Source organism: Ostrea edulis, chromosome 9 (genome assembly GCF_947568905.1).
Source record: "Ostrea edulis chromosome 9, xbOstEdul1.1, whole genome shotgun sequence".
NCBI classification, from domain to species: domain Eukaryota; kingdom Metazoa; phylum Mollusca; class Bivalvia; order Ostreida; family Ostreidae; genus Ostrea; species Ostrea edulis.
The window spans coordinates 53,790,228-53,803,419 of record NC_079172.1 but is presented as its reverse complement, the minus strand read 5'-3'; the positions used below and the strand labels follow the sequence as shown (position 1 = coordinate 53,803,419).

The following is a 13,192-nucleotide window of genomic DNA, read 5'->3' as shown; positions in this document are numbered from 1 at the left end:
GTCCTTTGCATGCTGATTTTGACTATGGATAACTCCGTTTACCTGATCAAAATATAAGGCTCACTGCGTGTGTGACTGGTCGACAGGAGATGATTACTCCTCGTTGGCACCTGATCCCACCTCTGGTGTGTCCATGGGTCCGTGTTTGCCCAACTCTCTATTTTGTATTGCTAATAGGAGTTATGAGATTGATCACTGTTCGTTATCTTCACCTTTCATATAGAGCATATCCCTATCATCAAAGTACATGATAGTCATAGAGATTTATTTCCTCATTATCACTGTGTCAAGTTTGAGTCGTTCAAGATTTTTCTTAAACACAAGTAATGGTTTGTTTTTTTTCCAAGTTTTAAAAGAAATAATGCTTTCTCGCTTTCTGTCATATAATCTCACTCTATTAGCACAATTCCGAAACCAAGGGCTAATTTCACTATCTACCAAAGTGCTTCTCTCCGCATCATTATCGCATACTCTGTTCAGTTGGTCATGTCCTGGGATCAAAACTATTTTTAAATAACTAACATTTTGTCAATAAGAGTCCTAGCCCGTAAAGCCCCACCCTTAGGCCATGTAGTCCGTAATGTCCCATCATCAAGTCGTGTAGCCCGTAAATCCCCACTCTCAGGCCTGGTAGTCTGTAAAACCCCATCATCAAGTCGTGTAGCCCGTAAATCCCCACCCCAGGCTCGGTAGTCCGTAAATCCCCACCCTCTGACCTGGTAGTCCGTAAATCCCCACCCTCAGGCCCCATAGTCCGTAAAGCCCCACCCCCAGGCTCGGTAGTCCGTAAAGCCCCTCCCTCAGTACTGGTAGTCCGTAAACCCCATCCTCAGGCTCGGTAGTCCGTAAAGCCCCACCCTAAGGCCCGGTAGTAGGGGTCATGAATTTCACAGTTTTGGCAGAAGTTTCGCTCCTTACCACTATTAGGTATTCAGTTTGGTTATTTGATGTTAGAATACAAAACAGTGTATGAGCTATAAAACTCCACCATCACCCCTGATCAAGGGGCTACAAATTTAACAATTCTGGTAATGATTCTTTTCTGTACTCAGTTTGGCTGTTTGTTGACCAGTAGACAGGAGGGAGATTTGAAAGAAATAAGACATTAGCACTAAATTAGCCTTGAACCCGACCCTAGCACAAGAACTTGCTTAGGGGTCAAGAATTTCTTCGTTAAGGCTTTTCCTCGTATCATTAGTGCATTAGACAATTTAAGAAGTGTATCATGTTAAAATGTTCACAGACTATACACAATGACCAATAACCACAATCGCAATAGGACACCTGAAATATTCTGTAATTTGCAAAACTGAAGGCAATCATTTATTATTCTAATAACTTCAATGATAAATTTCATCACATACATAGCAAAATTGCGTGTTAAATGACTGACAAGGTTGGAAGTACATGAAAGAGGTCATACACCAAAACACACCCGTACAATATGCATTTCTTTACGTTTAGTACTGCGGTTAGTAGTGAAAGGACCAACGTCTAATCCTTGGCGATTAATGGCTTTGACAGCGTTCTGTGAGCACTTTCTCTGACATTGAAGAGTAACAATAAAATGCTAATTCGAAGGGTTTCCCAGCCTTATTAGAACACTTTAACCTCCCTACCACGTGCTGATGAACAGGCGACTGCTAATTTATAGACAGGCATACAGGAATACTGCACCATATCATAATAAAATCCGCCTGTCGTAGTTAAATATATGTAGCAAGTTTTATCATGCTACCCTTATTAGTACTGCTTCTATCTTGTGTTGTGCCTGCAGAAGTACCCATGCAGGTACGATCTTGACCTATGGCCTTGAAACTTTCTTTTAATCTTGATTATCCTAAATTCATAAGTACTCTTTCTATCTTGTTTTGAGCCTGTAGAATTACTCATGTAACTTTGACCTTGACTTCTGACCCATGAATTTGGAAATCAATAGGTTGTTTACTCTAGTTATTGGGAACATGTGTACCACGTTTGATGATTCTATCCTTGTTTTTATCTGACCCACAAGGTGCTGACAAACGCAGTGCATCATACCATGATATACTCCATCTACATGTATGATTCTATGACAGGCGTACAAAAAGTCAAGGTCGTTGAAATATTCATGACTACTAGGACGTAATTAAACTTTCTTGTATGTTGTCCTTAGATGTTCTGTTAAAGGAACGGTGTCAGTTTCCATGTACACCACCTGATGTAGTGTGTCTCCATCAAGAGTAAAGGTTCTCTTCAGCTGTAAAATATTGAAATGCAAGGTTTATTACTTTCCAATAAAAAGTTTTGGAAATGCACTTATAATGGATGTACATGTGAAATATAGAATTATAGCAATACATGTACATTACAGTTAATAGAGAATATTACATGCTAAACTCATATCACAACATGGCATATCAGATCGAGTGGCCCCATGTCAGTCCGAGTGGCCCCATGTCAGTCCGAGTGGCCCCATGTCAGCCCGAGTGGCCCCATGTCAGCCTGAGGGTTGATATGGGTCCCTAAGGCTAATATGACATACATGTATGATATGGATTTTAGCACGTAATATTCTATTTATCATAATCTGCACTTTTTCATACTTATTAATAAATGTTATTATAGTGTCTGAGAGGGGGGATTTTTAAATATGATATGGGGTTCTAGTGCTGATTTTCCATTATGGTATTCTTTTTATCATATGCAGCTTAGTTCATTGCATTTTAAAGGTTTATATCAATTCATATGTCACATGACCATTCTACAGCATATTAGTTTATATGTCATATGACCATTTTGAAAGGTGAAGATAACGAACAGTAATCATAAGCAATAAAAAACAGAGACTCGGGCAAACACGGATCCCTGGACACACCAGAGGTGGGATCAGGTGCCGAGGAGGAGTAAGCATCTCCTGTCGACAGGTCACACCCGCCGTGAGCCGTCAGTTTATATGTCACATGACCATTCTGCAGTATATTAGCTTATATGTCACAAGACCATTTACTTAAGGTTACCTTCACAGTCTTTGGATCTTTTCCAAACGTCATTCTTCCTATCGTATGTGATTCCAAACTAACAATCTGGCCTGCAACTGTTCCCTCTGCCATTTCACTTACACCTTTAGGTACATATATTTAAAAAATACAAACATTAATGAAAGTTTAGATAAATCTTCAAACACTCCCATTAGTACCAACTTTGAACAATAGATTAAGCACAAACACTCGCGCTTGTAGCTGCACCTTTTGATATCTGATAAGCTCATTTTCGTTTCATATATACTGTAGATCTATATCATTCATGATGAGAATTTATTTAAACGTACATAGAGGAGAATTTTATCATATTGTACTTTGATAGCGGCTAAAGTATAATATTGTCCGAGAATATGTCGATAATTGTTGCATTATAGGATTGAGTGATCTATATCATTTAAACCGGCTACTAGAGTTTAATAAGCCATACCTGGTCGGTTATCTTTGTTTACAGCTAGAGCGCAAGACCAAATAGAAAGTGATTAGAGAAGCAAGTTTTCAGTTTTCATAAAACAAAAACATAACCTTGGTCAGAGGTTAGAAAAATCAAATGTCATCCCCCTTTTTCTGCATGTTCTTTTTTCCCCAATCGAGAATTTTTCACTCATCTAAAGACGTCACCAGCTTAGGTAAAGTGCTATAATTTTGGACTATGCATGGTGCAGTTTCAGATCTTTATCGCACCAAAATTTCTCGGCAAAGGATCGAACAGTCACTACTTACAATGTACATGTATGTGTGACGCGGCGCCAGAAACGAGAATCGAACCCGCCCTCCCGGCTGTGAACAGTCACTACTTACAATGTACATGTATGTGTGACGCGGCGCCAGAAACGAGAATCGAACCCGCCCTCCCGGCTGCGAATTCGAAGCAATCACCCTAACCAATATACTACATATATTCATCTTGGAGGGGCACGTGGAGATTTTAAAAACACCGCTCTATTTTTTTTCTTCTAGTTTATTGAATCTAAGCCAATCAGAAAGCTCGGAATTACTCAATCATATAATAAATTTCATATATTGCGGTGTGCTTTTTTCTGTTAAGTTTTCGACGATTCAAATTACGAAAACTGCGCAATCTGACGGGGTCTGGAAAACATTTATGCTTTAGCAAATCAACAAGCATAAAATTAAATTGTATTACCGTCGAATTAATGCCCCCCCCCCCCACTCCTCTCTCTCTCTTTGCTACTAAATGGGAAGCTGCAATCGATCTGCACTATGACATAAAATTTTCTCATCTTACCGTAAATATACATATACTTACCATTATTATGTGATGATATGCAAGCAATTTGATTTGTTCCTGGTTTAATCCGGATAAATCCAATTTCCCTATGAAGAGGTTTGTTCGTTTCTTTATTTACAGAGTAAAAGCTACAATGATATAGAAAACCTGCATTGGATGGTTGCAAGCAAATTGAGAGTTGTTTTTTTTTTTTAATCTATAATTCTAAGACGCTTAACCATACCTAAATTGAAGCATTGGTTGACCTACATGGAAAAATTCTAATTCTTCCAGAAAATCAAAATCCTGAATAGTTGGGTATATCCCCTTTCCCTGGCCTTTCCATTTACCAATCAACCATTCCAGAGGTTTAGCAGCGTTATGTAGTGGCGCATCTGTAAATATATGTAAATACGTTCTTATAAATACACAACTGTATATATATAACACAATATGGTCTGGGTTGTCAATTTCAATATCACAACAGGGCATAAGCCCGCATACGATAATATATATTATTTTTACATTTATTTCACAACAGGGATTTATGAGAGATCTATTTACTGCCAGTACATTGTACATTTCCCCATTTGACAACAAACAGATATTTCAAGGTGAAAACTCCTAAAATGGAGAAACCTACTACATGAAATTATCTTTGAATTTTAACAAACATTCTACCATCCATTTCTATCATTATTAAAGTCTAACAATATAAATAATAATCAGTTGTGATCAGTGAATTAAACACTTGTCATGCGATATTGTATTCCGGGAGGCCACTCCCTCCCCGGGAACCCACCCCTGTATCCTTAAAAACTTTCCTTAGATATGACAAAGCTGGATAAAACCCTGTTAGAAATCGAATTCAAATGATTCAAAATCTTCGACAATTAAATTTACCTTTCCCAGCCATTCTGTATGTTTTATCACCTATCTAGTCTCCTGAAAGTTGTAGAATAAAATCAAAATTCAAAGTAAAACAGCTATAAATTTTATGTTTATATAAAAACAGAATATTTTATGTTTATATATGTCGCTCCATTATATAAAAAAACAAGCATGTTCAACAACTATCGGTTCGGATATTAGTTTGGAGCCCAAATATCTGAGTGGGCAACCACAGTAACTTCTCATATAGGATCACAAGCGGCGACTTCATTTTGTACTCGGGATACCAGATTTGCTATCGAATAGAGAGAGTTTCAACTTTTATGACGTATTGTGACTTAAACCAGGGGCGGATCCAGGAAATGCGGTTAGGGGGCGCAACTTTATGAGGCAGGGGTCCTGCCGATATTTTACAGGGCTTGAAATATTTCTCCTATGTAGTCATTTTTACTATTTTAATAAGGTGAAATTTAAAAAATGTAAGTTCTCCCAGTAAAAGTAATTCAATAAATCAAAAGATTTTGTCATTTATTTCTCCGAGAGTGGAAGAAATTTGCTTCTTTTATCGTTACATTTTTTCTAAACAAGAGACCACGATTTACCTTAAATTTGAAACTTATGGGGGGAGGGGGCTGCACCCCCTTAAATCGGCCACTGTAAACCCTACCCAATATTAACCCGCCTTCTAGGGTTAATGCGATAGCAATATGGCGGTCTTGTAATGATACTGCGCATGTGTCAGATTTCAAATAATGGCTGTGATTGGCTGGAGTATTATACACTGTAGATGCCGGCTAAGTATAGGTACATACTCGGGTACGAACAGGGGTCGCCCATAGATCCAACTCGGGTCGCAGCAAGAAACGAGTGAGTTGACCGATACGCTCTCCTTCAACATAAATTTAACAGATCCGTGTGTGTATATATAAAGTCCGTATTACCACATTGTTTACACTATCTAACCAACAGGGGCTCGTTTGTCAGCTATTGAAGTTTTGTATTATTTGTTCTCGAATACTAAATTGAAGTTTTTCATTTATTTGTGTCCTTTTTAGCTCACCTGAACCGAAGGTTCAAGTGAGCTATTCTGATCACATTTTGTCCGGCGTCCGTCTGTCTGTCTGTCCGTCTGTCTGTAAACTTTTCACATTTTCGACTTCTTCTCCAGAACCACTGGGCCAATTTCAACCTAACCTGGCCAAAAGCATCCTTGGGTGAAGGGCTTTCAAGTTTGTTCAAATGAAAGGCCATGTCCCTTTCAAAGGGGAGATAATCACAAAAATGCAAAAATAGGGTGGGGTCATTTAAAAATCTTCTTCTCAAGAACCACTGGGCCAGAAGAGCTGAAATTTACCTGAAAACTTCCTGACATATTGCAGATTCAAGTTTGTTCAAATCATGGCCCCCGGTGGTAGGATGGGGCCACAATAGGGGATCAAAGTTTTACATACAAATATATAGGAAAAATCTTTAAAGATCTTCTCAAGAACCACTGAGTCAGAAAAGCTGATTTTTACATGAAAACTTTCTGACATAGTGCAGATTCAAGTTTGTTCAAATCATGGCCCCCGGGGATAGGATGGGGCCCCAAGGGGGGATCAAAGTTTTGCACACGAATATATAGGGAAAAACTTTTAAAATCTTCTTCTCAAGAACCACTAAGCCAGAAAAGCTGAGATTTACATGAAAGCTTCCTGACATAATGCAGATTCAAGTTTGTTCAAATCATGGGCCCCTGGGGTTGGATGGGGCCACAATAGGGGATCAAAGTTTTACATACAAATATATAGGAAAAATCTTTAAAGATCTTCTTCTCAAGAACCACTGAGTCAGAAAAGCTGATTTTTGCATGAAAACTTTCTGACATAGTGCAGATTCAAGTTTGTTCAAATCATGGCCCCCGGGGATAGGATGGGGCCCCAAGGGGGGATCAAAGTTTTGCACACGAATATATAGGGAAAAACTTTAAAAATCTTCTTCTCAAGAACCACTAAGCCAGAAAAGCTGAGATTTACATGAAAGCTTCCTGACATAATGCAGATTCAAGTTTGTTCAAATCATGGGCTCCGGGGGTTGGATGGGGCCACAATAGGGGATCAAAGTTTTACATACAAATATATAGGAAAAATCTTTAAAAATCTTCTTCTCAAGAACCACTGAGCCAGAAAAGCTGATTTTTACATGAAAACATTCTGACATAGTGCAGATTCAAGTTTGTTCAAATCATGGCCCCCGGGGGTAGGATGGGGCCACAAGGGGGGATCAAAGTTTTACATACAAATATATAGGAAAAATCTTTAAAGATCTTCTTCTCAAGAACCACTGAGTCAGAAAAGCTGATTTTTACATGAAAACTTTCTGACATAGTGCAGATTCAAGTTTGTTCAAATCATGGCCCCCGGGGATAGGATGGGGCCCCAAGGGGGGATCAAAGTTTTGCACACGAATATATAGGGAAAAACTTTTAAAATCTTCTTCTCAAGAACCACTAAGCCAGAAAAGCTGAGATTTACATGAAAGCTTCCTGACATAATGCAGATTCAAGTTTGTTCAAATCATGGGCCCCTGGGGTTGGATGGGGCCACAATAGGGGATCAAAGTTTTACATACAAATATATAGGAAAAATCTTTAAAGATCTTCTTCTCAAGAACCACTGAGTCAGAAAAGCTGATTTTTGCATGAAAACTTTCTGACATAGTGCAGATTCAAGTTTGTTCAAATCATGGCCCCCGGGGATAGGATGGGGCCCCAAGGGGGATCAAAGTTTTGCACACGAATATATAGGGAAAAACTTTAAAAATCTTCTTCTCAAGAACCACTAAGCCAGAAAAGCTGAGATTTACATGAAAGCTTCCTGACATAATGCAGATTCAAGTTTGTTCAAATCATGGGCTCCGGGGGTTGGATGGGGCCACAATAGGGGATCAAAGTTTTACATACAAATATATAGGAAAAATCTTTAAAAATCTTCTTCTCAAGAACCACTGAGCCAGAAAAGCTGATTTTTACATGAAAACATTCTGACATAGTGCAGATTCAAGTTTGTTCAAATCATGGCCCCCGGGGGTAGGATGGGGCCACAAGGGGGGATCAAAGTTTTACATACAAATATATAGGGAAAAACTTTAAAAATCTTCTTCTCAAGAACCACTAAGCCAGAAAAGCTGAGATTTACATGAAAGCTTCCTGACATAATGCAGATTCAAGTTTGTTCAAATCATGGGCTCCGGGGGTTGGATGGGGCCACAATAGGGGATCAAAGTTTTACATACAAATATATAGGAAAAATCTTTAAAGATCTTCTTCTCAAGAACCACTGAGTCAGAAAAGCTGATTTTTACATGAAAACTTTCTGACATAGTGCAGATTCAAGTTTGTTCAAATCATGGCCCCCGGGGATAGGATGGGGCCCCAAGGGGGGATCAAAGTTTTGCACACGAATATATAGGGAAAAACTTTTAAAATCTTCTTCTCAAGAACCACTAAGCCAGAAAAGCTGAGATTTACATGAAAGCTTCCTGACATAATGCAGATTCAAGTTTGTTCAAATCATGGGCCCCTGGGGTTGGATGGGGCCACAATAGGGGATCAAAGTTTTACATACAAATATATAGGAAAAATCTTTAAAGACCTTCTTCTCAAGAACCACTGAGTCAGAAAAGCTGATTTTTGCATGAAAACTTTCTGACATAGTGCAGATTCAAGTTTGTTCAAATCATGGCCCCCGGGGATAGGATGGGGCCCCAAGGGGGGATCAAAGTTTTGCACACGAATATATAGGGAAAAACTTTAAAAATCTTCTTCTCAAGAACCACTAAGCCAGAAAAGCTGAGATTTACATGAAAGCTTCCTGACATAATGCAGATTCAAGTTTGTTCAAATCATGGGCTCCGGGGGTTGGATGGGGCCACAATAGGGGATCAAAGTTTTACATACAAATATATAGGAAAAATCTTTAAAAATCTTCTTCTCAAGAACCACTGAGCCAGAAAAGCTGATTTTTACATGAAAACTTTCTGACATAGTGCAGATTCAAGTTTGTTCATATCATGGCCCCCGGGGATAAGATGGGGCCCCAAGGGGGGATCAAAGTTTTACACACAAATATATAGGGAAAATCTTTAAAAATCTTCTTCTCAAGAATAGCAAAGCTGTGATTAATCATATTTATATGGAAGCATCTTCAGGTAGTGTAAATTCAAGTTTGTTCAAGTCATGCCCCCAGGGGGTAGGGAGGGGCCACAATAGGGGTTCAAAGTTTGACATTGAAATATTTAAAAAAATATATGTTCAAAAATCTTCATCTCAAGAAGAGCATAGTAATGATTAGTCATTTTAATGCAAAAGCATTATCAGGTAGTGCAGATTAAAATTTGTGGAATTCATGGTCCCCTGGCGAAGGTTGGGGCCACATAGAAGATCGATTTTTTTTTTGATTTTTTTTTTTTTTTTTTTTTTTACATGGGAATATATAAGGAGGAGTGTTTAAGAAATTTTACATGGGAATATATAGGAAAAAATGTAGATAAATTTTCAATTTTTTCTGCTCTTGTTCATTTTGCATCCAAATAAATCTAGTGATATAATTTCATTTTTGTCTTCATTTATAAATTAAGAAGAAGAAAACTCGCCGTCGATTCCTTTTGAACAACTTGGTGAATATCATTAATCTTGGCACCAAAAATCTTTGACTGAAGGGCATTCAATTGTTATAATTACACACTTAATGCACATATTTACAACGTGTATGACCCCCTATTGATTTTCTGGTCACACCTGCCATGTTGGGTTTAAAACATAAACACTCTTTTCTCAGGTGAGCGATGTGGCCCATGGGCCTCTTGTTTTAATGTACACATGATACACATTTTTTAAAACCTCGAAAAAAGCGGGTTTTGGTGGTGAATTTTATTTACATAATTTATTATTCGGGAACAAATAATACAAAACTTGAATATCTGACAACCGAGCCCTTGTGATCTAACCGCCATACATAGTGCCGTTTCCTGTGAAGTTAGCGGTCCTGCTAAACGGAGAAACCTAAAGAACTCTAGAGAACCCTGGGGATTTTTAATTATTACAAGTGTGTGGACTGTTTAACTACATTGATAATAATGCAAATACTACGTGTAATTGAATTAATAAATTTCCATGGATCCATCTTTAACCCGTTTTATTCAATTTATTGAAGAAATACGGTTTCCCTTCACCGTTCTTTAATTTCTATAACCAAGTTTTTGTAGGCTATTCATACAAAATGTCAAGATGCTAAATTGTTCATCTGCCCAAAATAAACTTTGACGATTAATTCTGATAAATATGAAGTATCACGGAACTTTCAGTTCCTTACATTAATTAGTTCCTTAATGTCAATTTGTTTGTATGATTAACATGTGTACTATTATTCTATTATCAATGTAGTCAAACACTTTACACACATGAAATAATTTTAAATCTCCAGGGTTCTCTATTTAGTAGGAGCCTGAACCAACGCGCTCGAAATCGTTATCTATATTACACAGGTTAATGATCAACTTTAGTATGGCGACAATATCACCTACGTTCTAGAATATCTTAACGGATTTTGTAGTTCGTAAATTCACGGTAATATACATGTATGATATCAGTTGTAAATTAAAATAATGTGGATATCAAACTGACATCAATCACATCATGTTAATTAATCAATGTGACGGAAAAACGTAGGTCTACACAAGTCTACACTCCATGAAAACACATACCTTCCTCCTGGTTTGCTGACTCAGAATAGTATGGCACGCCATTCTAATAATTATTCAATAGAGTGCACCATAGCGTGGTTTTCGTAGAATCAAATCAAATCAAGTCAAAAGAAAAGGATGCACCCACCATATAACACACGACATGAACAGTACATAATATCTACACAATATTGTAGAATGAGACTTAACCCATAGTAATTAAGGCGTACTCTCTTCGAAAGTTCGAGTGAGTCTTCCCTCGGCGGTCTTGCCCTAGTGAATGAGTCTTTCCACCCCTAGTGAATGAGTCTTCTCTCCTCCCCTAGTGAGTGAGTCATCCCTCCCCTAGTGAGTGAGTCTTCCCTCCCCTAATGAGTGAGTCATCCCTCCCCTAGTGAGTGAGTCTTCCCTCCTCTAGTGAGTGAGTCTTCCCTCCCCTAGTGAGTGAGTCTTCCCTCCCCTAGTGAGTGAGTCATCCCTCCCCTAGTGAGTGAGTCTTCCCTCCCCTAGTGAGTGAATCTTTTCTCCCCTAGTGAGTGAGTCTTCCCTCCCCTAGTTCAGTGAGTCATCCCCTAGTGAGTGAGTCATCCCTCCCCTAGTGAATGAGTCTCTCCTCCCCTAGTGAATGAGTCTTCTCTCCTCGTGATTGAGTCTTCCCTCGGCGGTCTTGCCTTAGTGAATGAGTCTTCTCTCCTTCCCTAGTGAGTGAGTCTTCCCTCCCCTAGTGAATGAGTCTCTCCTCCCCTAGTGAGTGAGTCTTCTCTCCCCTAGTGAATGAGTATCTCCTCCCCTAGTGAATGAGTCTTCTCTCCTCGTGATTGAGTCTTCCCTCGGCGGTCTTGCCTTAGTGAATGAGTCTTCTCTCCTTCCCTAGTGAGTGAGTCTTCCCTCCCCTAGTGAGTGAGTCATCCCTCCCCTAGTGAGTGAGTCTTCCCTCCCCTAGTGAGTGAGTCTTTTCTCTCCTAGTGAGTGAGTCTTCCCTCCCCTAGTGAGTGAGTCTTCCCTCCCCTAGTGAGTGAGTCATCCCCCCCCCCCCTAGTGAGTGAGTCTTCCCTCCCCTAGTGAGTGAATCTTTTCTCTCCTAGTGAGTGAGTCTTCCCTCCCCTAGTGAGTGAGTCATCCCCTAGTGAGTGAGTCATCCCTCCCCTAGTGAGTGAGTCTTCCCTCCCCTAGTGAGCGAGTCTTCCCTCCCCTAATGAGTGAGTCATCCCTCCCCTAGTGAGTGAATCTTCTCTCCCCTAGTGAGTGAGTCATCCCTCCTCTAGTGAGTGAGTCTTCCCTCCCCTAGTGAGTGAGTCATCCCTTCCATAGTGAGTGAGCCTTATCTCCCCTAGTGAGTGATTCTTTACTCGGAGATCTTGTCCTAGTGAGTGAGCCTACTCTCCTCTGAGTGAATCTGAATCTTTATTCGGCAGTTTTGCTTTAGTAAGTAAACCTTCACTCTAGAGAGGGACATTCCCAGTGCAAAACTTCTTCTATAATCGGGTTTAAGGTAGGTAAATACTATTAGAAATTTCTGTCAATCAAAATATTTTTTCATTTAAATAACTTTAACAACTCATAAACTAACTAAAAAACCCATATTAGACATACCTTTGCAGGTTTATTTTTATACTATGTGCTACAGAGCACATATACCCCCAAATGCAAAAGCCAAATTTTAACACAAGGATACATGATCTCATGTTTTATCAATTTATGTACCAAAACACATCATATTAAGCTATAATATATAAAAACGAATAGATATTCGTTTACTGAGAGAATTTTTAAAGATATTCAATTGAAAACATACACAATTGCTGTTTAATCTGCTCACATCCTTCAGAAAAAAATCACAGAATATCGCAATTTTGAAAAATTCTCAAAATCTAAAATGTTTACATGCCAGTTTTTCTTTAAAAATATTTAGAATTATATCTAAGGTTAATAAAAAACCATATTTTACCATAGTTGACCAGAGATATTTTACAAAATGCTCTCTTGAATACGTACCTAAACCCCCATTTTTTAATTTAAGTTTTACAATTATTCTTTGCACACTTTGAAAATAGTAAATTGTAACAGCAAATAGTCTTAAAATCAAGATTAACAGAATATAACAATATATATATATGTAAAACATACTGAAAATTTTGTCCTACCAGACAATTAGAACACGAGGAATGAGGGGGGGGGGGCACCCCCTTCCTTTTTCTCACAATTTGCGTGTGTGTGTTATTTTTCTTTTCCTTTTTTTTTTTGGCTATCAATCATATAATACATAAAAATACATACATGCTATTTCATACTTATAGAAAAAGTAAATATAGTGTAACATACAATTCAT

The 13,192-nt window shown here is 38.5% G+C and overlaps 1 protein-coding gene across 2 annotated transcripts; it reads right to left on the bottom strand.

The window, feature by feature from the left end:
* Window positions 1-1,310: 1,310 nt before the first annotated feature.
* On the bottom strand, window positions 1,311-10,919 carry LOC125659311 (peroxynitrite isomerase THAP4-like). 2 transcript variants are annotated; one of them, XM_048890938.2, is made up of 6 exons: window positions 10,885-10,919; window positions 5,155-5,196; window positions 4,496-4,646; window positions 4,291-4,400; window positions 3,000-3,103; window positions 1,311-2,239 (listed from the first exon to the last, which is right to left on the bottom strand). In XM_048890938.2, exons 2-6 carry the CDS (start codon window positions 5,165-5,167, stop codon window positions 2,129-2,131), a joined length of 489 nt encoding a protein of 162 aa, XP_048746895.1. In that variant the 5' UTR covers window positions 5,168-5,196; window positions 10,885-10,919; the 3' UTR covers window positions 1,311-2,128. The 2 variants fall into 2 exon arrangements, with proteins under 2 accessions (XP_048746895.1, XP_048746896.1); XM_048890939.2 differs by lacking the exon at window positions 10,885-10,919 and adding an exon at window positions 5,955-6,049.
* Window positions 10,920-13,192: the final 2,273 nt, after the last annotated feature.